Below are 24,127 nucleotides of genomic sequence, written 5' to 3'. Positions count from 1 at the left end.
ACCACCATCCATCACAGAAGAATTCTCTCATCAAGACTCTGTATCATAGAGCCCAATGCATATCCGACCAGGAACACATAAGCAGTGAACTCAAGCACGTACACCAAGCTCTTAGGGCTAATGGTTACTCCGACTATACAATCCGCAAAGCTATCACTCAAACCATGAAGAAGAACCCTCTTGAGGAGCCTTTCAAAACCATCACTTTACCCTACATTGCTGGGATCACAAAAAAGATCTCCAAAATCTTGAATAAACACAAGATCCAGGTCCGTTTCAACACATTACATAAAATCCGTGATCTGGTTCCGTCTGTAAAAGATGTGATTCCGGACATACAATACCCTGGTGTCTACAAACTAAGTTGCCTCTGTGGTAGTAGTTACATTGGAGAAACCAAACGCCATATCTCGGACCGCATTCGTGAACATAAAGCAGACCTTAAACACGGTAGGACCAACACCTCGGCCGTAGCAGATCATTGTTCTAATTCAGTAGGCTCACATGCCATTGACTTTTCCAAGACGGAGGTTCTTTGTAAGCCATCTGGCTTCCATGAGAGATTCGTTCATGAGGCTATCCACATATACAAACACAGAGACAATTTCAACCGAGAAGATGGATTCTATCTTAGCAATCATTGGAAAGATTTGATAAATCATTTCAGTTCTTGATTGATTGTTCACGCTTACAGTGCCTTTCAGACAGCTTACATAAAAACAAATTTCGTCTCCCCCCTCCTCTTTTCAAAAAATAGATGGACTAGTCCTGGCAAACTGCCATCGTTGCGCGTGACGCAAACGTTATTTTTATATATATAAATAAATATGCCGTTTTCAAAATAAATTTATGCAAACCGACACACCTGATGATGACCGTTTGAGTTATGGTCGAAACGTCGTGAGAATTTTTTATTGTTTTATATATATTTTGTTATTTTGTTGTTTCTCTTCAACGTGACTTTACCGAAAAAACTAAGAATATGATCATTTATTATTATTATTTATTTAATATTATAAAAATTTAATCAAATTTAATTATGTAGTCCGAGTCCGACCTAGGGGGAGGCCCACGACTGCTTCAGATCTCCGTCGCCGGCCCCAGTCGGCCGAGAGAGGCGTCACGTGACGAGTGGCTGTGGGGTCACACCAAGCCGCGCGAACATCGCCAGAGGACACATCGATCCGAGAATCGATGTCACACGTTGGAATCGCCCCGCCGCCGCCCGCTGCTGCCGCTGACGCTCGGCGATCCGCGCAGGCGTCGATTTTTAGCGACAGGATCGCGAATCGATTCCCTCCGGCGCTCCACGCCATCACGACGATGTTGACCACCGCCGCCTCCGCCGCCCGGCACGCGGCCAAGCGCCTGGGAGTCAATGGCGAAGGCAACGACCGCGTCCAGGCGGGCGCGATGGTGAGCGTCAGTGACGAGCGACTTGACGAGGTGTTTTTATAACGAGAAGATGTTTCTTTTACTCCTCCTCGCCCAGAGCCTCGTTGTGAGGCCTGGGCCAGAGGCTTCGCTCAGGCGACGTGCCACCACCACCACCAGCCGTGTTTATATTATTTAACGTGATTGTTTAGCTTTGTAACTCGCAGATTCCAGTGCCGTTGCGAAGAGCTTCTCGTTGTTGGTGTTGGGGATGGACCACGCGGACCACAGCATCGCTAGGCTCTGCTTACGTTCAGTAAAACGCGTTTTGGTAAACGTGGATTTCGTGTTCGTTAACACTTTGGGCTATTTCCAGTGTAATTTTTTTATACGGCGTTTTCTCTTCTAAGGGTGGGTATTCTCTTTGCACTGAACTAAAATAATAAAAAAAATATGAAACAATAAAAACATTACTCATTGTTTTTTTCAGTAAAGTCACGTATGTAGAAATACAATAAAATTATATTAAAACAAAAAACAATCACGACGTTTCGATCACAACGCAAGCGATCTTCATCAGGTGTCAAGAACAAATCACGGAGGTAAATACAGCAAAAGATGAGAGACGAGAATTCAACAAACCTGAAACAACATTATGTGAAGCACATCCAGTCAGGCCAACAACACAGACACTTCCTGGCGGACCACGAATAAAAACATTGCCTACCAGGAGAAATTCGTTCATGAGGCTATCCACATATACAAGCACAGAGACAATTTCAACCGAGAAGATGGATTCTGGCTTAACAATCATTGGAAGGATTTGATAAACCGTTTCGGGTCTTAATTGTTCACGCTTACGGTGGCTTTCAGACCGCATCCATTATTTTCGTCTCCCCCCTCCTCTTTTCAGAACATAGATGGACTGGTCCATCTGAACAAACTCTCAAATCGCTCTCCGTGGTGCTGACGTTAAAAAAAATGCCACTTTTCAAATTTTCTTGCTGTGGTTTTCACACCTGATGATGATTGCTTCTTGTGTTGCAGTCAAAACGTCGTGAGAATTGTATTGTTTTATATTTTTATTATTTTATTGTTTCCCTTCTACGTGGTGACTTTTCCGGAAGAACCAAGAATATTAATCCCTGCAGTCACGAAAGCTTTAAATCAAAAGTTAAAATACTAATTAAGTTAAAATACCGATATGTTAAATGTCCCACGCGATAGCGTCGTGGGGTAGCTCTTCGACCCTCCCCAATGTGATTAAAAACTTTGCGGAATAAAACTTTACAGCGTCTACAAAAGCGCACCTGGCGGTGGGGGATGCGAGTTCCAGAGTTTGTAACTCGAGGGCCGTTTAGATTTAAAGTTAAACTCGCGAACGTTCTTAGCTATTACTGAAATGATGGCACTGAGCTATGGCCATTTTTTGCCAAACGGATGCATATTTAAAAAGCCCTTTAATGCAAGTGTCTGCATCTGCTCCGATATCACTTGCCGGCGATGTTAGCCTTGGCTTTATTTTGGTGATTTTGAAAAAGTTTTATGGTTTGGCCATGATTGTTTTGTTGTAGTACGGAGTTAGACTGATGGCTTTAATCTTAGTTGTCTTGTGGTTGTTGTTGTTTGACTTGCATCCCACTGGGATTTTTGCACACAGCGTTGGTGTACGGTGCTATTTCAAGGATTATTTTGCTGTTTTTTCCTGGATTTTTTGTTTGCACAGTCACACAAAGTCACTTTAAGATGTTTTTATTGTTCATGTTTTTGTTTGTTGCGGTTGCACCCGATTCAAGAGCCAAATGGCTCACAGGGCTATACCAAATAAATGAAACTGAAAACTGTCTTCTCGGTATAGGAGGAAACAACAGCTTTGCACAATAGTCGTGTTGAGTTTGCTTCCTTGCCGACGTGCACAGGACACGTTTGAGGACCCACACAAGCCCCCACCGTCGGCTGTGGTTCACGTGCGGGGACTCTCGGACACAGCCCTCGAGTCGGACCTCGTGGAGGCCGTGCGGTACTTTGGCCTAGTCAGGTGACCAGTCGGTGGTGACCGTTGCCCGCATGGGGAAGAAAGCTGTATTATTATTATTGTTGTTTACCGAAAACACCAAAGATTAATTCCTGCAGTCACGAAAGCTTTGAACCAAGTTTAAACCGCCTCTACGGGGAGGTATAAGGTCTGTATCTTTGTGTCTGTCTTTGTGTTGTCTTGTGTTGTCTCTGCTTGTGTATCTGCCTTTGTGTCTGTGCTTGGATTTGTTTCTCTGTGCTGTCTCTGCCTGTGTGTCGGTCTTGGTGCTTCCGAATGTTTGCTGCCGTGCTCCACTTTGCTCTATGCATACCTCATGCTAAAATGTCCCATTGTCTCTCAGCCTTGCCTTTTCATGCTAAAATGTCCCATTGTCTCTCAGCCTTGCCTTCTCATGCTAATATGTCCCATTGTCTCTCAGCCTTGCCTTCTCTGCCTATTTAAGGCGACTTCACTGTGTGCTTGTACCTGTGTAGTGGGTTCCAGGACACGGAGACGGCAGAATAGAAGCAGCACTATTTATTTAAACCTTAACAAGGGTTACACTAGAAGGGGTAGCGGCCCCTCCACCCGTATAACTCAGGAACACACCCCAGGCTCTCTGGCCTAAGCTCTAGGCTCCCAGTTCCTCCTGGTAGGGCTCTAAGGGAGGCTATCAGATCCGGCCCTGGTTAGGCACAGATCTCGGCACCCCGCCGACCAGACCGGCCCTTAGAAGGACTCTGACTCTGGGGCTCTGGGGCCGCACCACTGGCTTGCTGTGCCAGCCCTGAAAAGGGCAGCGGTCACAGGAGTTCCAGGGTCTCACCTAGCTGGCCTTCTTTCTTCACTGGTTGCTTCAGCCTCGGGCCCCACACTCTGCCCCGAGCTCCCTGGCTCCCCGCACTTTATACCCACTGGAGCCTTAGCGGACGTTGTTGTAGCCACCAAGGTGTGGGTGAACCACACCTTCCCGTGTCATGTGTTTATTCCCCATAGCACCCCTACATCACCCCCTCCCGTGTAACCCGCAGCCGTCCCGGCTGCAACAATACTCGAACAATAAACACAACAAACCCCCACCCGTGCGTGCCTCATAAGAACGAACACCCCAATAAATAACCCAACCCACCTATACAAAATTTCACTATATACACATATACATTGTACCCGCCCCCCCCATCAACGCAGCAAGAAAACTTAACAGTGAACAACAAGAGTAACAAGAACCATTTTTACAACAAGCGGCGCATTTTGGCGCGAGTCCGATTTGCGGGTCCATCGTAGGGGGAGGGTCCGGTCGGCCCGGCAGTGGGCACCGGCTGTGCAGGTGCACCGTCTTCCGTCACCCCGGAAGGGCAAACTCCGTCCCCACCGGGTGGCGCAGGCGCGCTGGAAGCCGTCATTCTTGAGGCGCCTGAAGGTGGAACAGTTAGCGAAGCATCAAGGGCAGGTGACGAAGACGCCGTCCGGGAGTCAGCGGAGACATCACATGCTCGGCCTGTGTAATGTGGTGGAGGGACGCGCGGCGCCACAAACGGCTTCAGACGCGAGGGGTGTACGTACCAGCGGCGTTTCCCCCACTGGATACGAACGCACTGCGGCCGCATAACCTTCACAATAACCACAGGGCCCCTCCAAGGCCGCAACAATTTCGCCGAGGTCGCCAACGGCACCTGAGGGCAGTGCAGCCAGGCTTGATCGCCTGGCTTCCACGCATGTGTGCGTGATTGGCGCGATCGCAACCTCTCGTTGGCCTTCTGCCGAGAGGAAGAGTTTTGGGCCGCTGCCTCCCGCGCCTCGGTCAACCTCAGGATATTAAATTTAACGTGGTCGGCCAATTTCGATTTTCTGCTGGTTTCCGAGACGCGGAGCTGATTCGCAATTGGTGGGTCAACGTCGCGACCGTACATCAAAAAGAACGGCGAGAAGCCGGTTGCCGCGTGAGGAGCCATTCTATAGGCGGCCAAAACCCCCGGAATGTGAAGGTCCCAATCGGTCTGGGAGTCACACACCTGGTGACACAACATAGATGTGAGCGTCCTATGCAGCCGCTCCACCATGCCATCGGTTTGTGGGTGATAGGGGGATGTGCGAATCTTTTTCGTACCAAGAAGCGCACACACCTCGTGCAGAAGGACGCCAGAGAAGTTCTTCCCTTGGTCAGTCAGCAGCCGTTCGGGAGCACCCTTGTCGAGGACATAGCCCTGGACAAAGGCCTCGGCAACGGCTGCTGCTGACTGGTTAGCAAGAGGCCATGCCATAGGCCATCGGGTGAAATATTCCACGCCAACCAGCAGGTACTTGTTACCCCTAGGGGTCGCAGGGAAGGGCCCCAATATATCGAGTGCGACGAGTTCGTTAACCCGAGAGACCGTGATAGATTGTAGCGGTGGGCAGGCGCCTTTCGCTGGTGGTTTTCGTTGGGCGCACTGAGTGCATGCACCCAGGAGGTCATCCACATCCCTTGCCATACCCGGCCAGAAGAAATCCAGCTGGAGCACGGCAAGGGTCTTGTGGGTCCCCAGGTGCAAAAGTCGCTCGTGTGCGGCCCAAACGGCCTTACCCCGCAAAGCGGATGGCACCACAAGCCTGTGACGGCAGGCCCTCCCATCCCAATGCATTAGGAGCCCCTGGAGCAGCCCGTATGAATCAATCCCCGCGACCCCCCGCACGGAACCCCCTGCGCGACGACGCAACGCGAGGAGGGATGCGTCCTCCATCTGGAGGCGCCCCCATTCAGCAACGGACAACCCCAGCAAGGAGTCCGCACCTCCCTCCCCGACAGGACCCTCAGGCAAGGGGTCCTCAGTGGCAGCAGCGAGAACCGGGATATCTAAGGGGGGGCTATCCTCTGGCGGCTTACAACGCCCCGATCCCCTGAGACAAGCGCAATCTGAGGCGGGCGGCAGGCGAGACAGCGCATCCGCATTAGTGTGCCGAGCACCCTTCCGATATGTGGTCGTGAAATCATAATCCTGAAGGATTTCGAGCCATCGGGACAATTGCCCCGAAGGCTGTGTCACCCGCAAGGCATATTGTAATGCCGCATGGTCCGTACGGACAGTGAAATGCCGACCGTACAGGTATGGGCGATACTGTTGCATAAAAAATACAATAGCCAAGAGTTCCCGACGCGTGACGCAGTATCTCTGTTCCGCCGGAGACAAAACCCTACTGCCATAAGCCACGACGCGTTCCACACCACAGATCACCTGTGAGAGCACACCCCCAATGCCCGTATTGCTGGCGTCTGTATCGAGCAGGAAGGGTTCCGAAAAATCGGGGTAGCTCAATGGAGGGGCCCGCACGAGAGCGTCGCGAAGGGAACAAAAAGCGACCTCCTCCTCCTGGCCCCAGTGAAATTTCACTCCCTTCGCCGTCAGAGCGTGTAAGGGCTTAGCAATGGTCGCGAAATCCGCGACGAACCGCCGGTAATAAGACGCAAATCCAATGAAACTCCTGACCTCAGCCACCGAGGTGGGGGTTGGCCAGGAGTTGACACACTGCGTCTTTGCGGGATCGGTGGATATGCCCGAGCGGCTGACGATGTGCCCCAAATAGCGTACGGATTCCCGTAGCAGGTGGCACTTTTGCGGCTTAAATTTCAAATTCGCAGCACGCATTTTGAGGAACACGGCGCGCAAGCGCAAAAGGTGTTCGTCAAATGTCTTGCTGAACACGATGACGTCATCCAGATAGATCAAACAGACGTTCCACTGTAAGCCAGCCAAAACCAGTTCCATAAGGCGCTGAAATGTCGCCGGAGCGGAGTGTAATCCCATAGGTAACCGGTTAAATTGGAATAGGCCGTGTGGTGTGCGAAACGCAGTCTTTGGCTTGGACTCATCATCCAATGGGAGTTGCCAAAATCCGGATAACAAGTCCAACGTAGAAAAAAAACGTGCGCCAGCCAGAGCATCCAGAGATTCGTCCATCCGGGGAAGTGGATACGCGTCGGCCACGGAGATCTTATTAAGGCGGCGAAAATCCACACAGAATCGCAAGGACCCATCGTGCTTTTTGACAAGCACTATGGGTGCTCCCCATGGACTGGTGGAAGGGGCTATAATGTCTGCAGCCAGCATGTCATCCACTGCCAATTTGACATGATCTTTTTCGGCCGGACTTAACCGAAAAGGATTCTGGCGTACCGGGGCATTGTCACCCGTGTCAATGTGGTGACGCAACAATTTCGTGCACCCAATGTCATATTTGTGTTTACTAAAAACATCGGAAAATTCCGTCAGAAGGGTGCGTAGGCCGGCACGCTGGGAGTCGGACAGATCACTCGTGCCCGAACATAGTGTGTCCATCCAACTATCGTCCCCCTCAGAATGCGGTTGAGCCAGAGGATCGGTCCCCACATTACCCATAACCGTGTCTACCACGGGGACCGGTGTCGCGTGCGCGAGCACAGTTCCCTGAGGAACGACGGCCGTCTGTACGCCAACGTTAAGGACGAGGATAAACGGGTCATCGCTCCCCTTAACGAGCGTTTGAGCGGCCACCAGATCCAGCCCGTTTTCCCCAGCCCTCGAGGGCCCTAACAGAATTCCCTGGTCCAGAACACCGGGCACGAAAGGCCGACGCAAGCGAAGGGGCACGAGCATTTGCGCCCCGGGAGGTACACGCACCGTCCGAGTGACGAACGCTTGTATCGACGCGCACGCTGCCCTTGAGGTGACAGGGGAAGGCAGGAATGTTACCCGTCGGCCCGAGGGAAGCTCGATGCAACCCTGATCAATTAGAATTTTAATCGGCATTTTGCCCAAAAAGTCCGTCCCCAACAAGCACGGAACCGCCAGCGAGGACGAGACTAATATCGGCCCGGAGAGTTTGATATCGCCAATGCAAATTTGTGCTCGAATTTGGCCTATGATACCCAGCGAACCCCCGTTCGCTGCGTAACACGGAACGGTGACTGGGAGCAAGGGGCGGCTTTGAACGGGAAGAATATTATAAATCAAGTCTGACACAATGGTCGCCGAAGCTCCCGTATCGACGAGGATACGCACCTCGACCCCGTCAATGTGACCCGCGACCACGGACGAGCCTGCCGACGCAGCAACAATGCGGTGGGCCAATTCCGTCCACTGCCCCGGCCCGAGCACCCTCTCGACCCCGCCGCCACCCAACAAACCAATGGGCGTACCCCGAGGCCCGTACACCGAAACGCGCGAGGTGGGGACAGGTGTGTGCACAGGCCGAGCATGTGGGGTGCCGCGACTTGCCGGGTTGCGATGCGGAGGCCTGTAGGCTGGAGCGCCGTCCGACCGTCCCGGCTGTCGTTGACGAGGCGCCCGGCATTCCGCAGCCACGTGGCCCTTGCGGCCACAGTTGTAGCACGTGATGAGCGCCTTGGGGTGCTCCTGGCGATCCGGTGTGGTCCGAGCCGGCCTCCCTCCGGATCTCCACTCCACCGGGCGACCCGCCGCGAAGACCTCCTCGGAGGGGGGGGATGGTCGGCGTCCCAGCGCACACCGCAGCTGCGCCCTTGGGGACGAGAGGTGATCGACGCTGCGCTATCAGGTGCGCGTGGATGTGTCTTGCTGCCCGCAAGGAGCACATGTCCGCGTCGTCCTCTGCGACGATGACGATCTGTAGCTCCTGGGCCAACGCCAGGAGCTTCTCCGTCACCATCGCGTCCACCCCTTCGCCGTCCATCCGCGGGAAAGCCGCTTTTGCGAGGGCCAGGAGAGCCGTGCGATACGCCAGCGGTGGCTCCTTCTGGCCCCTGCACCGCTCGTGGAAGAGTTTGCGGCAGTCCGACGATGGCCCGTAGACTATGGTGAGGACCTGGAGCGCCGACTGTAGCGTAGATCGCATTGATCTGGGAGCTGTGATGAGCGTAGCAAGGGCGTCATCGTCCAGCATGGCCGGTAGCGCACTCAACGCCTCGTTGTCCGTCCAGCCGGCCATCTCTTGATGAGCGAGAAAGCGGCGTTGAAAGGCCCCCCAGTCGCCGCCGTCTGAAACGAACTCCTTCAACACCGGCAGGCGTTGTTGAAACGATGGCTTCGTCTCTGAGAGGTGCCGCGCGCCATTTCCGGCCTCTCCACCGGTGTCTGAGGGGCTGAGGACACCCATCGGCGGTCGCGCAGGTGATGACGATGCGCCCGCCGATTGGTCCTGACAGCGGGCGTCCGTTGGTGATGACGTCACCACCGCTGATTGGCCCACAGCGTCCACGTGGCGCTGCGACCCTCCAATCGCCGTGGCGGACACTGTCATGGCGGCAAATCCGAAATCTGGTGGCTGTGTTTCGGCGGGAATGGCCGTTGAACGGCGTTCGTCTCTCTGCCGCCTTTGCGCCCGCAGCCCCGCGCGGTTGATTTCCTCCAGCGTGGAAGCCGCGGCATACAGCAGCTCAGCCAGTCGAGAGTGAGCCGCCTGCAACCCGTCCTCCATCGGCGGCCACTCCTCCAGCGGCGGCTGCTGTTGGGGCGTCTGGGACATCCCAGGATCGTCGGCCGCGGCCTCTGGCGCAATCCCAGGCGAGCCGTCCTCCTCCTGGGGTTCCTGTGATCGGTTTGTACTCCTTGTGTCCATTTTAAGACCACTTCTGACACCAGTTGTAGTGGGTTCCAGGACACGGAGACGGCAGAATAGAAGCAGCACTATTTATTTAAACCTTAACAAGGGTTACACTAGAAGGGGTAGCGGCCCCTCCACCCGTATAACTCAGGAACACACCCCAGGCTCTCTGGCCTAAGCTCTAGGCTCCCAGTTCCTCCTGGTAGGGCTCTAAGGGAGGCTATCAGATCCGGCCCTGGTTAGGCACAGATCTCGGCACCCCGCCGACCAGACCGGCCCTTAGAAGGACTCTGACTCTGGGGCTCTGGGGCCGCACCACTGGCTTGCTGTGCCGGCCCTGAAAAGGGCAGCGGTCACAGGAGTTCCAGGGTCTCACCTAGCTGGCCTTCTTTCTTCACTGGTTGCTTCAGCCTCGGGCCCCACACTCTGCCCCGAGCTCCCTGGCTCCCCGCACTTTATACCCACTGGAGCCTTAGCGGACGTTGTTGTAGCCACCAAGGTGTGGGTGAACCACACCTTCCCGTGTCATGTGTTTATTCCCCATAGCACCCCTACACCTGTGCTGGTCCGCTGTACTTGAATGTCTATGTGTGTGTGTGCCGTCTGTATCTTAAATTTCATACTTAACTTGCAATTTAGCAATCTTTGAAATAACGTAATCAACCAGGTTTTGCGTTAATTGTGTTTTGACCGACCGTCTGTGTTGCTTTATTTGGTTTCCAAATTCTGCTAAACTCTTGTCTGTTTGGTATGCTTCTCTCTCTATGTCCCCTATTGTGTCGGTGTTAGTTCCCCCCTACTTGGGTGTCTGTATATACATCTGGGGTTATGTGTTTCCCCTCTCTCTTAAATTTAGCTCTTCTGTATCTGATGATGGCTGCTTGTGTTGCAACCGAAACGTACGCTATTATGTAATTTTATTAATTCTTATTTATACGTGACTTTACCGAAAAAAAACAAAGATTATTGTTGTTATTATAGTTATTATTGTTATTGGTGTTGTTATTATTGTTATTATTGTTGTGGTGGTGGTGTTTGCGGACGTGGAGTGAACGTAGACCTTGGAAATTCGAGTATTACCGATTTTCGGTTCAATAACTCAAGAAATTGCATAACACAAAAATACTCGATGGTTCTTAAGCACGGGGTGGGAGATGCCCTTTCTGGGGGTGCAAGACGTGCCAGATTATTTTTTAACAAGGTAAATCCATCGAAACACATTGAGCACGGGCACGTACGCACCGCTACTTTGTTCCATCAAACCTCTAAATTAATAAACATTGTACGTTTTAAAAAAAATATTGAGAACCAAAGGGGGGGTGGCAAGGCTGCAGGTTAAAGCTCAAGAACCACTTACGTAAATAAAAAGTCGTGGCCGCGTGTGGCGGTGGACGAGAGGGCGCGGCGTTGCCCACGTCACGGCGTGATCGGCGACGCCGTGCGTGGCTTACTCGGGGCCTTGCCAGCCTGAAGTGACCAACCAAAAACCACTTCATCTTCTTTGGGGTTCTTTCGGTAAAGTCACCACCGCGTAGAATGAGAATAAAATAATAAATTAATAAAAATAACACGATAAAATTCTCACGACGTTTCGGGCCACAACACAAGTGGCCTTCATCAGGTGAAGGGACGAGACTGCCAAACTGAAATGGGACAGTCTCGTCCCTTCACCTGATGAAGGCGACTTGTGTTGTGGCCGAAACGTGAGAATTTTATTGTGGTTTTTATTATTTTATTATTTTATTCTCATTCTACGTGACTATACCGAAAGAACCAAAGAAGATGAATGCTTGCAGTCACGAAAGCTTTAAATGGAAACAAAAACCGTTTGTTTTTCAATTTCCCCAAGTCACGAATTCCCTCCGAATTAAAGTGCCGCTGCTGCTTTTGTTGTGCCGTCTGACAAAAGCGGCACACGTTCAACTGTGATTAGTAACCGTGTTAAAAATTAATATCTCGTATTGAAATGGTGCACACACGTACCTTGTTTATGTACGTTTGAAGAGGCTTCGTTTGTCAGGTGATACATCGACAGAAGAAGACTACATTACCCTCAAGATGTATTTTAAATATAAATATATTCTTACAGTACATTCAATTCCAACGTACTACACTGCCAAACTGAAATGGGACGTGGCATCTAACCTGCATCAAACCAGTCTCCACTCCGTTGCATGCATTGAAACATTTCTTGAGATCAAATGAGGTGACTTGGAGCAGACCAACCTCGTGTTTAACATTAACAACAACAGGCATGCGTTTTAAAGTCGGCCACATCTTTGAATAACGGCACTCGTTTGAATCGCTCCCTCCGTGCAGCTACGTGGTGATGATACCCAAGACGCGGCAGGCGCTGGTGGAGTTTGAAGACCCGGAGAGCTCCCGCAGCTGCGTCGACTACTCGTCCAAGGGCTCCGTCTACGTGTGCGGGCAGCCGGCCTACTTTAACTTCTCTACCAGCCAGAAGCTTTGGCGCCCTGGCGTCCCGGGGGACAACGGCAACAGCAACCACATCCTGCTCTTCACCATTCTCAACCCCATCTACCCCATCACCACGGTGGGCATTGTTACACTTACAGCAGCTGGACATTAATGTGTGAATAGTTTGTCGGGTGTGCCACGCACACACGCGCATGTTTCATTTATACGAGTGAAATTATGTCCGTTTTGGATTACAGTGAATGGCTTTGCTAAGGAAATTACATTGATCCTTTGGTTCATTTGAGGCAATTGAAGTCGTGTTTTTTGTTTGTGCTTTGAAGTCTACCAATGGCATTGAATAAAAAACAATATATAGACCTAATGTTGATTTTGGAAAGCGTTGATGTCCTGTATGGCTCGATCTTAAAAAATCACTGGAAAAAAAGCTTTTCAAATTTACTTGGTAATGCGTGCAAAATCACCTCGCTGCGTTTGTGTGCTCCATGTGGTCCTGCAGGATGTGCTTTACAACATTTGCAAACCATTTGGGCCTCTGCAACGCATTGTTATCTTCAGGAAGAATGGCCTGCAGGCCTTTGTGGAATATCCTTTCAACGAGATGCATAACCGTAACGATATGTCTGCCATTCACGTAATTTTACGTGTTATTTTGGAGATGCTAAATGTATTGTTTTTAAAATGAAATGGTCGTGTTTTCCTTAATTTTTGGCCACGTTTGTTTCGGTTGAGAGCGCCGAGAGAGCGAACTCATCTCTGAATGGAGCGGACATCTATTCGGGCTGCTGTACTCTTATAGTGGACTATGCAAGGGCAAGTACAACCGATACTTTGTACATTCACAAGTGTGTGCACCACAACCTGGGTTTTTTCACCCGCAGACCAAAGATTTCATTTAATATTATGAATTGACCACTTTGGTGAGCAAATAATGCTGAATACACACGGCAATTCATTGCTAGATGAGGGCTTCTGCACTCGATGCCTGTTGTGGGGGTTATTTGACTTGTGTGCGGGGTAAAGGAGTGTAGCATATATTGTGGCAGCATAGAAATACAATGCACCCAATGGATTTTACAGCTGCCCACCACACAGCCCCACAACCTACAACAACCCATTGTGCATGACGGGCATCCTTGCCGTTGTCTAAAGTCAAACTTTTCCCAATTGATATTACCGTGTGAGGGTGGTTCTCATCTGAGCCAGTGCCCTGAGCCAGTTAATGGAAAATTCGCATCCAGTGGGAAGGGTAGAGTTGGTTTTTAATTCGATTTTATTTGGTGACGGGTGATTAACATTCAGCCATAGGCTGCTTTGCGAGACCTGCAGAGTACCTGAGGGGAGATGTTACATTGTTAGCAGGAAATAAAATTACAGAACAGTAATAACGAATGCATCATTTTCATAACGGGGTTATGGCACTTCAACATTTTTGAGGTATACGATCAAGGCTAACGCTTTACAGTACACGAGGAACACTGCGAATAAATAATACCGAGTTAGGCAGAGCATGCCAAACTTATGTGCGATTAAACAAGTTTGGAATTTAAATAGGCCACCGAGGGATAGCGATTTTTATCTGCAAACACGAAGGGAGCTTGTTCCAACGAAGAGGGATAATCAACACGTGATCTTAAAAAAAAAAACTGGTGGCAGAAGGCCACTGTTTTCCCACAACTCCGATAAGCACGCTTTTGCTACGTACGGTGTGAAAGTTTAGCTTATCGTTGACTTGCTACGTGTGGCAGCTCTTATTCATTCATCTCCCAGGAGGTTAAGGGTTGCGTTAAGTACCTCGGCTTTACCGCAAGTTGCGTGCCGTAATTGTCTCGGGGGTAATGACCGCTTAATAATTATTATGCTTGTAAATTTTAAATGGTTCTAAAGTTTCGATTTAAAGCTTTCGTGACTGCAAGGATTCATCTTCTTTGGTTCTTTCGGTAAAGTCACCACGTAGAATGAAAATAAAATAATAAAATAAAACAATAAAATTATCACGACGTTTCGGCCACAACACAAGGTCGGGACGACAGGTTTGTTCCTTTCACCTGAAGAAGGCCACTTGTGTTGTGGCCGAAACGTCGTGAGAATTTTATTGTTTTATTTTATTATTTTATCCTCATTCTACGTGGTGACTTTACCGAAAGAACCAAAGAAGGTTCTAAAGTTATATAATTTTTTCCCAGCATCTATGCCCTATATGCTGGCCACGAATAATGTTTATCTTTTCCCCCTGCTGTGTCCTCTTTACAGGCGACACGTCTGAATGTGTTTAAAAATGACTCTGAGACCTGGGACTTCACCAACCCTGGCCTCAAGCAAGGTAAGACCAATATTGAGCATATCAGAGCCGCGCTCTCTCGACAGCTGGTGGTGGTGAGCCCTCGGGTGTGTGGGGGGGGGGTGACGTTTTTAACGCAAGGGCTGGGGGGTGTGCACGGCGTGATGAAACAGGCATTGACTTTCTGTACGCGGCCGGCTTTGCCGTGTTATACTTGAAGATCAGTGGCCAAGTAGAGGGGGAAGTTTGGAGCGTTCTCAAGAGGATAATGCAGCTTCTGCACTTGAGATTTTGGTTGCAGAAAAATGTCACACCTGCAGACACTTGGTTGTCTTGAAGCACATTGGTGTACTGTTTACAATCTACAGAACTTGGTCGTTGTCACAGGAAGTTATTTGAAACGCCATTCCCCTCTTTTGTATCAATCATGCAATCACTGCAATTGTGTAGAGCTGGTCAAGGTTATTTTCGTTTATACCTATCTTCTCCATATATATAAAAGGCAAAGTTGTGAATATGTGTGTCTGTTCAAAATGTTTAGCGTACTTCCCGACATGCAACAAACTGGAAATTTGCCATGTGGGTACTTTCCAGACTGTACACCGTGCAAACATTACACAAATACACTTTTGTTTTTTGGGGGGGGGGGAGCTCGATAATGCATTTATTTTTTGCACGGCAAGTGAGCTGTGACGTCAAATCTGTCACGTGACCCGTAGTGTAGCGGTTAGCGCTACGCTGCGCTACGAACCCGGCGACCCAAGTTCGATTCCCGCTCACCGCCACCACCGGTGACGATTATTTTAACCGGTCCTGGGCCTCCCCTAGGTCGACTCAGCCTCAAACGAGTAACTGCTGTGGTGTGTGAACATCGCCACTGGGGAGACAAAGGCGGCCGGGCGTGGTGGATCCAAGTCCCGGGCGAAGCCGGGTAGTAACAGCTAGCGCAACATATAACTAAATAATCTTTGTGTTTTTTTAGCCCATGCTAAGCTTGCGTAGTTTACTCTGGGCAGATTGGTTTTAAACTCGTGCCCGTGTACTTTGTTTTTTCTAGTTTACCCTTCAGAACAATTTGGCAGTATAAGTGAATGTTGTGAAGAACAGGATTCACAAGGAGGCATGTGGCTGCTGGAGTGTTCAATAATCCATTGGATTAATTTTTTTGTTACCATTAAAGCTGTTGCCCTGGTACTGGACATGCGATAGATATTGCCATTAAGTTGGTGGCGTTTTAGATTTTGATCAGCTTTGAAGATTTTCCCAACGTCAAGTGCATGTGGCCCATAGGCGGGTACTCGGTTGTTCGGGGTGTATCAAGGCTGGGCATTTTTACACTACAGTGTAAAACCTTGCATTGCGAGCATAATTCGTTCCGGGAACGTGTTTGTAATCCAAAGCGCTCGTACATCAAAGCACTCGTCTATCAGTTGTGTGATCACGTGACTCACGGCAGTACAAAGTGTGTCTACACGTACACTGCTCGTATTGCAAGACCTCGCTCGTTTATCAAGTTAATATTTATTTTCAATTTTAGCTCGTCTTGCAAAACACTTGCAGACCAAGTTACTCGCAATCCAAGGTTTTACTTTTATATTTAGATTTACCAGGGTGTGTGTCTGTTGGATCAGAAGTAGGTGCCAACTTTCACTGGCATATTTGAGGTGGACATTGCACGTTGCGTTTTTATATTTTGTAGGGTTGAGAAACCTTGACTGCATTATGTGGTGTCTGGATACTAAGCGGAGAAGCTTAGAGGATGTCAGAAAGCCGATATTTACGATTGAAAATATCACTTATTATAAAGTAACCCTTTTAATTTGGTACGATTGAGCCTGAACAGGAAAATGGTATCTTTGTCCCGAGTACATTGTGTGTACGCACAGATATTAGTTTCCGAAGAGGTAAGTCTCGCCACTTTATCAAGGGAGCTTCAGGGACACGGTGCGGTTTGATTTAATCGCCAAATTTCCGTAAACGCTTCGAAGAGTATTTTCCTCACTCCCAACATCAACGCTACAAGGAGCATCTGCGAGCATTGCCGCACACAAGCACACGAGGCAATTTGCAAGCAACACACGAGCAATCAAGCGCCCGGCAGCCAACAGCCACCGACGTGAACGGCGACGACACGAACGGCGACATTGGCGACATCCTCGTCGGCACTTGGGAGGCACCGGGGACCAAGCAACCAACACGCTGCCACCGCTGTGACACGCACGGCCGACCCGCGCCCCCCACGCCTGCAGCGCCACGTCACGGAACACTCGGCGCAGCACGCCGCGTCCGCTGCACCGCAACCGCCACGTGCCGCTTGGCAGAGGCCATCGGATAACCCGCGTCCAGCCGCAGGCACCGGGGGACACGGCGCTGACAGACCGGCAAAGCACCGGAACCGCCGCGAAGAAGCCGGGAGCGACGAAAGCCCGCATTCACCGCGAACGGGACTTGGAAATAAGCCGAACGGAACGCGTGCCGATGCGTTTGGGGCTTAAAATCGCTCCGTTGGTGAGAATTTACCTCCACGCTCGTACGTTTAGACTGCCTTGCTAAAGTTTTGTTTGCAAACGAGGATTTTGACATTGCAGATGCCAGACACAACGCATTTCGCATCGGTTTATAAGCGGCGATCTTTTTCATTTTAAAGGTTCGTAAGGCCCCGTCGCCCACTTCAAGCGTCCCAATTTTAAGCCCCAAACCAAAAAGGGTCGCCGGAGAGCGAGAGGTGCGGTGGCACGGACAACGCGGGGGGGTGCATTTGTGCCAAGCGTGACTGCTGTTGGCGCAGGAAAGAAGGCGCCGGCCTTTCTGTTGCATCCTCCTCGCGATGGGTCGTCAGCCGCCGCCCGACTCTGGGCAACTTTGTGTTCCCGTCGAAGCGTAGACTGGGTAAGAAATGAGCGGGCATCGCAGGCGGCAACCACGGACACTCGCTGACGCCGCACCTCGGAACAATTTGTCGCGTGCATCTGTACACCTCCAATAAATTTTGTTTTTTCTTCTTCTTGCGATGAGCGTTTCTTTACGCGCTGTATTTTGTATGGTGCTCGTTATTTATGTTGCGCCGTGTGAAATCTGCATTTTAAAAAATACCGCCAATTGTTTTTTATCGACAGACGCAGCGCGCCCCCGTGTGGAGTGTGCCCGGAATTTCTTAATGTGTTGGTCATGTGAATGTTCTGGGTGCAGAATGCATTTTTTGGATTGTCCTTATTTTGTGCAGCAATGAGCGCTTATGTTTCCCATGGGTGAATTTGGTGATCGTTTTTTTGTTGTTTTCAGAGGACAATGCAATGATGCCAGCGAAGCAAACGTCTCTCCTTGGCGACCATCCCAAAGCACACGCTTGCGGTGGTGGCGACTGTGGAGGTAATCCCCTTGTTGCGAATGCTATAATTTCGGTTTCCTTCAGCTTGCTGTCAGATTGAAAGAACCTGCTGCCTGTTGAGAACATTTCTTATTTGGAATTAGTGTTAAGGTGCATCCTAAAAACCTTTCTTTGCAATTAACAATTGCAACGTATGAGTTGCTTTGTGTTTTAAGAGACGATATTTCCAATAGCTATCAGATGTATTGGGTATTTAAAACAAGCTATGCTGAATAAGAGCTCTAGCTTGGTGGCCCTCAACCTAAAATAAAAACTAGTTTAGTCTATTCCCTAGGCAACTGAGTCTTCTGGACCAATGTTTTCCAGTGTCTCCAAGGAGTAGAGTGGTGATTCCTGGGTTACCTGACCTTATAGGAAAGGGCACACGTGTGTAAGATGATGGTTGTCATAAATCTGTTTTTCAGAGAAGTTTAGAGAGTTTCAGCTAGTTCACGATGCGTTTCCCCCTCTTGTGTGTTTGCGTCACAGGCCACCAGCAGCCACCACCACCGGGCGTCGACTACGGATCTGGCGGCGACGGCATGGGCGGTGGGGGAGGAATGGGCATGGGAGTAGGCATGGGCAACCAGGTTGGGCCCCAGGGTGGTACCCAGGGCCAGCACGTGCAGGCCATGATGAACCAGCAGGCCGACAACAAGGTCCTCATTGTGTACGACTTGGACGCCGAACGCTTCAACTGCGACCGCGTGTTTAACATCCTCTGCCTCTTCGGCGACGTGGAGAAGGTGCCTTCGCTGGGTGTTGCGCGCACCTGCTTTGAAATGAGTCCCCGTTTTTTTTCTTCCAAAGGTTCAACCGCGGTGCAATGCGTACGCACGCGTGTGGTGCACGTCGTGCGCTGATCGTGTTATATAAAGTGGGAGATTCACACGACCAAATTTGTTCACCGATTGACAACATACACATTTGGTAATTTTCTTTACAAAAATGTACCCAATGCGAAGTGTTCTTTGTGCATGTTTTCTAATGGCCCCTCGGCCAACACTTCACATTTCAACAATGCGTTACAACGAAACTTGTAGATATTTTCGTGCAAGATTGCGCGATGCTGAACCATCTTACGGGTTGTTATTTTTGTAGGTTAAGTTCCTGAAGAGCAAGCCGGGAGCCGCCATGGTCGAGATGGGAGATCAGTACGCCGTGCACAGGGCGGTTTTTCACCTCAATATGTCTCAGATCTTTGGAAATAAAATCAACCTCTGGTGAGCCTTTTTGTCCCCGTGTTAAATTGGTAAATGTAACTCGTCATATCCTGTTAATGTAATTGGATACTGCTTTCCATTTAGAGAAGACAACTTTAGTAAATATTTAGTGCAAGTGACTAAATTTTAGGACGGTGAAAAAGAGAGCTGATGAATACCGTGAACGAAACACTCGTCACAGCTCACGAGGACCCCGGTGACTTGCTTTCCAGAGCCTTTATTGAAGTGGCGAACATGAAATTTGGATTCTAGATTTGAAGCTTTACGGGGAGGGCCTTTATTGAAATAGCGAACGTGAAATTTGGATTCTAGATTTGAAGCTCTACGGGGAGGGCTTTCACCTATCTGTTAGAGCTTTCAACAGACAACGGGACAAGAAGTCAAAGCTCATCGAGACGCTGACCTTCCTCAAAAGATGCCGCGACAACAAGCTTAAAGGACGCGACCTGGGCTTGCTGTCTTCACTCCAACGCTGTCCTCTGGACAGTCCGGTCCCTTCACCTGATGAAGGCCACTTGTGTTGTGGCCGAAACGTCGTGATTTTTTGTTATTTTATTTTTTACCCACGTGACTTTACCGAATCGAACCAAAGAGCACGTGAAATTTGGAACGTGATAAAATAAAAACTAAAAACAGTTTCTTCGCGCTATTCCCTCCCTTCCGCCCTCGTCTCGGCAGCGTGTCGAGGCAGCGGTCGATTGTGCCGGGCCAGGCGTTCGAGCTGCCGGACGGCACCGACAGCTACAGGGACTACGCAGGTTCTCACAACCACCGCTACGCCAACAGCGAGAAGGCGGCGAAGAACCGCAACCAGCGTCCCACCGCGGTGCTGCACTTCTTCAACGCGCCCACGGACATCACGGCCGAGATGTTCGCGCAGGTCCGTGCCCCCGCCGCCCCTTCAGCCTGCTGCCAGCAGCACAGAAGGGGAGCGCGTTCGGTTTCTTTAAAAGTTTTCCCAGGTGAAGCTTTTATAAATATTCAAGTCCAAAGTTTGCACGTGAAACAATCGTGGGTTTTTAAGATGAGCCTATTGATGTTGTGGAGTTTGTGGTGGCCAATGACACGTTTCCTGTGACGGGACAAATGTAAAATGGTGTAATGTAGTTTCCTTTCAGCGGTTAAAACATAAGATGTATAAATAATGCAGTCGATGTTCCAAAGGGACTTTTTTGTTACAGACTAGACAACACCTCGCGTTAATTTGTCCTGTTTAATACATTACGATTCATATTCATTCGTATTCGAAAGGTTTACATTTCAGTCTTTGGACATTGTTTCTGCAAATGGTTGCATTCCCCCTGAGTCTATGCTTGGTGTTCACAATAATCTGAGCACTTTAAAAGACTGCTCCAAAGCTGGCGAATGTAAATTTAAAAATGGACAACGGGATTTGTGCCTGCAATTAAAATGACATCTCCCGAATGCTTTACCGGTGCACGTTAACTGTTACCAACTATAACGTGAACGCCGCCCGTTCTGTCCCCGCAGCTGTGCGACGAAATGTCGATTGCGAAGCCCCGCTCTTTCAAAGTGTTTTCTGGAAAAAGTAAGTCCCGCAAAGTATGTTTATTATTTATCTTACGTGTCATGGCACAGAATAAATCGTGTACTGTATTCTCCATGCAATCGTCGCTTGATTTACAGCACGACACCAGATGATCTGCAACGTGTGCTATGAGGCCATGCTCAAGAAACCCTGTGAGAAATTCTCTCCCGAGAGCAATCCTTGCTATTCACTCGCGCCCAAGCTGACTGAAGCGTGTTAGCGTAGCCAAGGCATCGGACTGAAGCCTTCCTGCTGCAGAAATTCACCGACGACTGACACCATCCTTTAAACACGGCAAAGGGTTTCATATTCTTGGTTCTTTAGGTAAAGTCACGTAGAAGGGAAACAACAAAATAATAAATATATACAAACACAGACAATTTCAACCGAGAAGATGGATTCTGGCTTAGCAATCATTGGAAGGATTTGATAAACCATTTCGGGTCTTAATTGATTGTTCACGCTTACGGTGGCTTTCAGACCGCATCCATTATTTTCGTCTCCCCCCTCCTCTTTTCAGAACATAGATGGACTCGTCCATCTGAACAACTGCCAAATCGCTCTCCGTGGTGCTAACGTTAAAAATAACCGCCACTTTTTTCAAATTTTCTTGCTGTGGTTTTCACACCTGATGATGATTGCTTGTGTTGCAGTCGAAACGTCGTGAGAATTTTATTGTTTTATATTTTTATTATTTTATTGTTTCCCTTCTACGTGGTGGTGACTTTACCGAAAGAACCAAGAATATGAATCCCTGCAGTCACGAAAGCTTTAAATCAAAATGGTGAAGGGTGTTGCGTTTTACACGACCCAAATGACTCCATGAGCAACGGTCCGTCCACGTGTCCAGCCGATAGGAGCGTGTCCGGCCTGACGGAGTGGGAGACCAAGAACGATGCCATGGAGGCTCTGGCGTGCATTAACCATCACCCCCTGAAGAACGCAAGTAAGTTGTGGGGTGTTGGCCATTTGTGTTGGTGCGATGACATTGAAGCGGTGCTGCATTATCGGCAAATCTTTGGTCGCACGCTCTGTTGAGCACCTAATGTTCAGATTTGGGGGGGGGCGCTTGTTATTACCATAGCACCATCTGTGTACACTGGCTGCCTAGCAGCCTTGGGTGAAATTGCAGGAAGTGAAAGCAGTTGTAGATTGTTGTATTATATATTAACAGGTTGTTATTTATGGGCGATTTGGATTTCGTTGTTGTTTGCATATACAGAATGGAATTGAAAGTTGACATAGCCAAGCACTTTCACTTATCACAACTCAACGTTATCTTAGCTCCCTGAACGAGTTTGTCGACATCGACAAAGACCCTCCTAAGAATCGCTTCATTGTTTTAAGTTTTTGTGTGCTCCAGTGAAGATGTCATGTGGCTCCCCTGTTTTTATTTTCTCAGATGTTCCATACTTCTACACCCTCAAACTGTGCTTCTCCACTGCCCAGCCTTCATAGAAGACAACTCAACATGTTTCATGCCGTATTGAACGTCGGTGTCAACATCATTGTCACTTTGTGTATTATTTGTGAATGTCCCATCACTCTTGTTGAAAGTTAACCGTGGGTATAGGTCGAAAGTGCAATTTGACGCGTTTACATTTTAGTTGTCATTTTTTGGAGGATTAATTTAGATTTCTATATTGACTGCACCGAAAGATTTTAAAGGTCGCAGTGGAAATGAAGAATGTTGAAATTAAAATAATTATGGTTAGTCTCCTTAACCTGCCGAGTTTGTCTGCCGTGTGCATTGCCATTTTGTCCATGAGCCCCAAACCAGATTTCACTTGGCAGTCCTCGGGTGCCGTAACTTTAGCGGCTCCAATTAATTTACAATTTGGGGGGGTTCTCAACTTGCTCATAGCCAAAGTTTTTGCTCCCACCACGAGTGATGCTCCTTTCTTGCTGTAGCCCATGGCACTAATATTGCCCATTTAATTTCATAACGGAGAGCTCTGAAATAAATGCCAAAGAGACCCTTTTGGGGGGGGGCTGGTAAAAATATACCCCGACTCATTGACAATCCCATTGAAAAACATGGGTTGGCATTCTGTACAGTGCGTGTATTTAGCAGGTTAATACGCTTGCAAATATAAACCCCAAGAGAAAATAGAACAGTGTTTGAAAATAAAAGCATGGAGAGATGCATGTTTGACATCGAACTGGAATCGATTGAACATGAGCTTGGAGACATGAAGGAAGTTGGGCATAGGGTAGGTGAGTGAGTGAATGAGTGAATGAGTGACTGAGTGTGTGGGTGGCTAGGTGAGTGACTGAGTGTGTGGGTGGGTGGCTAGGTGAGTGACGGAGTGAATGAGTGACTGAGTGTGTGGGTGGCTAGGTGAGTGACTGAGTGAATGAGTGACTGTGTGGGTGGCTAGGTGAGTGACTGCATGAATGAGTGACTGTGTGGGTGGCTAGGTGAGTGACTGTGGGTGGCTAGGTGAGTGACTAAGTGTGTGGGTGGCTAGGTGAGTGACTGAGTGAATGAGTGACTGAGTGTGTGGGTGGCTAGGTGAGTGACTGAGTGTGTGGGTAGCTAGGTGAGTGACTGAGTGTGTGGGTGGCTAGGTTAGTGTGTGAATGAGTGTGTGGGTAGCTAGGTGAGTGAATGAGTGACTGTGTGGGTGGCTAGGTGAGTGAGTGACTGAGTGTGTGGGTGGCTATGTGAGTGAATGAGTGACAGTGTCTGGGTGGCTAGGTGAGTGTGTGTGTGGGTGGCTAGGTGAGTGACTGTGTGGGTGGCTAGGTGAGCAACTGTGTGTGTGGGTGGCTAGGTGAGTGAGTGACTGAGTGTGTGGGTGTCTAGGTGAGTGAGTGAATGAGTGACTGAGTGTGTGGGTGGCTAGGTGAGTGAGTGACTGAGTGTGTGGGTGGCTAGGTGAGTAACTGTGTGTCTGTGTGGGTGGCTAGGTGAGTGAGTGACTGAGTGTGTGGGTGGCTAGGTGAGTGACTGTGTGTGTGTGGGTGGCTAGGTGAGTGAGTGACTGAGTGTGTGGATGGCTAGGTGAGTGACTGTGTGTGTGTGTGGGTGGCTAGGTGAGTGAGTGACTGAGTGTGTGGGTGGCTAGGTGAGTGACTGTGGGTCTGTGTGGGTGACTTATCAGGGACGGGTCCCGTGTGGCCAGTGGTCGAGACCTGTACCTTGGCTGGGTCAGGTCAGACTAGCCTCCCCAAGGACCCCCTTAGCCGGAGGACCCCGAGACCCTAGCCCAGGAATAGGGCGAGTTAGACCGAAGCCGTACCTCCTCAGCTAGCAGCCGGTGAAGGGGCCGTTACCCCTTCAAGTAGAAGGCTGTATTGTATTGTTAAGCACCTTTGTAATAAATAAGCGTTGCCTCTA

The 24,127-nt window shown here is 49.5% G+C and overlaps 1 protein-coding gene across 7 annotated transcripts; it reads left to right on the top strand.

Annotated features, from left to right (window-relative positions):
* The first annotated feature begins 1,087 nt into the window (after positions 1–1,087).
* LOC116937095 (heterogeneous nuclear ribonucleoprotein L-like) lies at positions 1,088–24,127 on the top strand. Of its 7 annotated transcripts, none has more exons than XM_076060581.1 (13): positions 1,088–1,446; positions 3,294–3,412; positions 12,245–12,482; positions 12,864–12,949; positions 13,081–13,177; positions 14,618–14,687; positions 17,928–18,014; positions 18,502–18,758; positions 19,114–19,235; positions 19,914–20,115; positions 20,727–20,784; positions 21,635–21,730; positions 22,187–24,127. In XM_076060581.1, exons 1-13 carry the CDS (start codon positions 1,195–1,197, stop codon positions 22,240–22,242), a joined length of 1,740 nt encoding a protein of 579 aa, XP_075916696.1. In that variant the 5' UTR covers positions 1,088–1,194; the 3' UTR covers positions 22,243–24,127. The 7 variants fall into 7 exon arrangements, with proteins under 7 accessions (XP_075916696.1, XP_075916700.1, XP_075916697.1 ...); XM_076060582.1 differs by having other exon boundaries at positions 1,090–1,416; XM_076060583.1 differs by lacking the exon at positions 3,294–3,412 and having other exon boundaries at positions 1,090–1,446; positions 12,267–12,482.

This window comes from Petromyzon marinus, unplaced genomic scaffold (assembly GCF_048934315.1).
Source record: "Petromyzon marinus isolate PM22_M1 ecotype Great Lakes invasive population unplaced genomic scaffold, UKy_Petmar_22M1.pri1.0 PM_G_Scaffold_20, whole genome shotgun sequence".
Taxonomy (NCBI): domain Eukaryota; kingdom Metazoa; phylum Chordata; class Hyperoartia; order Petromyzontiformes; family Petromyzontidae; genus Petromyzon; species Petromyzon marinus.
The sequence above is the reverse complement of the archived record's forward strand: the minus strand, read 5'-3'. Positions and strand labels throughout refer to the sequence as shown.

Bases quoted from the DNA above. Each gene is read 5' to 3' on its own strand.
- LOC116937095 (XM_076060581.1), top strand. From the start codon at position 1,195: ATGTCACACGTTGGAATCGCCCCGCCGCCGCCCGCTGCTGCCGCTGAC. The intron at 20,116-20,726 runs GTCCGTGCCCCC...CTGTCCCCGCAG, and splicing joins CGGCCGAGATGTTCGCGCAG to CTGTGCGACGAAATGTCGAT. The intron at 21,731-22,186 runs GTAAGTTGTGGG...TTATTTTCTCAG, and splicing joins TCACCCCCTGAAGAACGCAA to ATGTTCCATACTTCTACACC.